The 3,531-nt window shown below is 38.6% G+C and overlaps 1 protein-coding gene across 1 annotated transcript in view; it reads left to right on the forward strand.

Moving 5' to 3' along the window:
• Positions 1 to 746: 746 nt before the first annotated feature.
• The window catches only part of WDR12 (WD repeat domain 12), a 7,016-nt gene continuing 4,231 nt past the window's right edge, over positions 747 to 3,531 (forward strand). The window contains exons 1-4 of the mRNA XM_009078697.1: positions 747 to 834; positions 1,449 to 1,555; positions 2,344 to 2,459; positions 2,861 to 3,015. Coding sequence (XP_009076945.1) covers positions 793 to 834; positions 1,449 to 1,555; positions 2,344 to 2,459; positions 2,861 to 3,015 — 420 coding nt within the window. The 5' untranslated portion in view covers positions 747 to 792. The remainder of the gene's footprint in view (positions 835 to 1,448; positions 1,556 to 2,343; positions 2,460 to 2,860; positions 3,016 to 3,531) is intronic.

Raw genomic sequence — 3,531 nt, forward strand, 5'->3', positions numbered from 1 at the left:
GCCACAGCAATGGGAGGGGAATGCTCCAAACCTGGCAGAACTATGAAAGCAAAGGTTGGTTTTTATGAAAGCCTTTGCTCAACCATACTGTCAGTGCTAGCTGTAATGGGCCAGACTGACTTGAAAGGTCTTCTGGGGAAAGACACGGGCAATGTTGTTGACAAATCCCATTTTCTGTAGGAAACTAGACCAACAGTATCTTACCCTGCTTCTTGAGACTTCTGCAAGTTGTTTTTAAGCCATGGCATTGCAAACAAGCTGGAGTAGAAAACTAGTGCATAGTGCAGTGCATCTGCCAGAATGTGGGGCCTTCCCCAGCTATGCCATTACAGGGGGAGAAATACAGAAAATTCTTAGGATTTTCCTGCTGCTGCCACAACTCCAGGGCTTTGGGTGCTGGTAACAGATGTGGACTAGCGGTGGCAAACTCCGTGCAGAACAGTGGTGAGGCACCACTGGGTTTGATTACACATAGCTACAGAGAAAATACAGTGAGAGACAAGTCTAAGTCTTTGAACCCCAACAGCAGCTTTTCCTTCCTCTTAACTTAAATAATCCTATGGAATTCCTGGGCTGGACATTTAAAATTGGGGAAAGAAACTAACTGGTTTGGGTTGGGTTTTTTGTTGTGGCCCTTTTTTAAGCTCCTGCTGGCTCCATTCTCCTGAACCAGCAACCAATCGATGTTATCAAGCAAATAGTGAGACCTGAATGTGGATTTTTTCCTAATGTGTTTCAGTGGATCACAAATATGTGGAATTTGACTTCCTTATCAATGGCCAATTCCTGCGAATGCCACTGGTCACACACATGGAAACTGAAAATATCTCCACAGTGAGTCATACCCAGTTTCTCCCTTTCTTGGACAGTAGAACAGACTTAGCCAGTTTACTTCAGTCTGGGTATTACACTGCCATCTTGACTAGATAGATTTCCTTGCTCTGTTTTAGTTCTCACTTTCCCAGGAGAATTTCCTGTATTTTTAAATCCATTGATCAGAGACTACAAACTTGTTATCCAGTCTGTTGTCTGTATGCAGTTCAGAGGGGAAATTGTTGTCTTATGAAATTCATCATGAATATATTTTTGTCTCTTAGATAAGGGGATAATGTGGGAGGTTAATATTATCTCCAGAAATGTTGTGAACTGTTTGAGACATCAGGTTTGTATGGCTAAATACAGAAGAGGAGGAGTTGAAGAAGAGTGAAAGCTTTTGCTTCCAGCTTGCTATTAATGTTAATTTGATAAAAATATGGAAAGCAATGTAATTGACACTTTCCTTTCTAAAGACTTTAGTTCCACTAACGTGGCAAAGGACTTGGGTACCCAGATCTTTGCTCAATGAACTTGTATGTTTGCACCACACTACGGTTGAATTTTACTGTTATTGATTAAAAAGAATAAAGCCACACTAGAACACTAAATAAGTATTTTGTCTGTGAGCTCAGGAAGAAGTGGTGGAAATAGAGTATGTGGAGAAATACATGGCCCCTCAGCCAGAGGAGTGCATCTTCCATGATGACTGGATCAGTTCTGTTCAAGCCACTGAAGAATGGTACTGCACTAAGCCAATTCTAAGTTTTTTCGTACTTATTCCTGTTCCTCCATGGTGTTAAATAGAGTGATGTTCTCTCTTTAATAATCTGTTGAGTGTTTTTTCCTGCTCTTTGCTCTGTTTCTATTGTATTTTTTTAACCTGTCAAGTCAGTCAGTTACTTGCTTTTGTAAGCAGTTCACTGACAGTGACTTTAATACAAGTAGAAAACAGCTAGAGTTACTGAATCTCAGATACTGCTAATACAAATGGACTAAACAAATGCGGTTTGCTGTCCTTTCTCTTGAAGACAGCAAGATTTCCTCCTCTTTTTAGCTTAAACCCTTGACTTCAAATGTGGCATTTATTAGCAACAACTAGAATAGTGTACCTTCATGCAGAGCTTTACTTTATAAAAAGCCAAACAGCCATAACTGTCCTTTTCTACTGTGTTTTCACATTCATTTTCCAATCAACTGAGTGATGTTCATATATTAGGCAATGGTTTGAAAATGCTTTGGGGACCTTTAGTAACATACTAGAAACAACAGATTAAATTTTAAATCATGTAAGTGATCTAAAGTCTCACCTAACAGAACATGCAGCACTCTCACTCTTTTCTCCTAGCTTCCTGGTCTTAGCTTCTAATGAAGTTTTGCTCAGTAACAGAAAGATTTTTTTACTTTTCCAAACTTTCTTTTAAGCCAGTTACTGTACTAATATTTTCCAAGTTTTTGGTTGTAGCTTTTTTTCATAAAAATATTGTTGGTTTTAAAGAGAGTTAACATCTCAGACTCTGTACCCTGTAGGATATTAACTGGCTGCTACGATCAGACTGCTCGAATCTGGTCTTTGGAAGGAAAATCCATCCTGACAATAGCTGGGCATACAGAAGTAGTGAAGGATGTGGCATGGGTGAAGCAAGGTCAGTATATATATTAGGGGAGTAGAAATAGTTTGATTTATTGGGGGAGAAATGTCGCCATTCCTCAGCCATGAATATTTACTTATGTAAATGCTACAATTATTTCAGTCTCTGTCAGTGGTGTTAGAAATGAAGTCATGGTGTAAATAATAGTCCTTTAACAGTAATGACTGTAGTTACTTTAACATGTATGTTGTCTATCCACCTTGGAGTCTTTGATATTAAAGACTGGTGTATATATATTTATATTGATTGTACTTGCAGGGTACCATGATGTAAACTGAAATCTATATCAGTTTCTATCTATCTGCTGTTTTTTCTATGATTAGAATAGTTATTTATAGACTATAAAGACTTTGGAAAGCTGAGTTGGGTGCAAACGTAACTTCTTTCTTCCTCAGATAGTTTATCATGCCTGTTACTCAGTGCTTCTATGGACCAAACTGTCCTGCTGTGGGAGTGGAATGTGGAGAAAAACAAAGTGAAAGCCCTTCACTGCTGCAGGGGACACGCTGGGAGTGTGGACTCTGTAGCTGTTGATTGTACAAGAACCAAAGTGAGTGATTCCTGGAATAACATCTTTGTCCTTTGGGATGTTAGCAGCCTGTATCTCAAAAATCATCTTCTTGTCCCTGCATAGGTACTAGTCAGCATGTTTTTATGACTGACACACTGCTAAGTTTCCAGTCTTGTTATAAATGGTGATTATTGAGAATTCATACAGTCTAATATCAATGCTAAGCCATGGAATCATAGAATCATTTAGGTTGGAGAACAAGTTAAATGTTTGTTTTAAAGTATATTTTACTTCTAATGCATGTGAATTTTGTGTTAGAACGAACTATTTTCAGATTTGACCTGAATTTTCACAGTAAGTGAAAATTGGTAGTGAGAAAAAATTTCCAGAGTGGTACTCAAAAAATGCAGGTGGTAAAGAGGTTCTTCCCCTTCATTCAGGAATTTCAACAGTTATGAGCGCTCACAGCAAAGGTGGAATCACTGCTCCCAGCTTGACTCAGTATCAGACAGGTTAAGGTAAAACCTTTTGGTCCTGAAGGCAATAGATACTTTC

The sequence above is a fragment of the Acanthisitta chloris genome, unplaced genomic scaffold, assembly GCF_000695815.1.
Source record: "Acanthisitta chloris isolate BGI_N310 unplaced genomic scaffold, ASM69581v1 scaffold1067, whole genome shotgun sequence".
Taxonomy (NCBI): Eukaryota; Metazoa; Chordata; class Aves; order Passeriformes; family Acanthisittidae; genus Acanthisitta; species Acanthisitta chloris.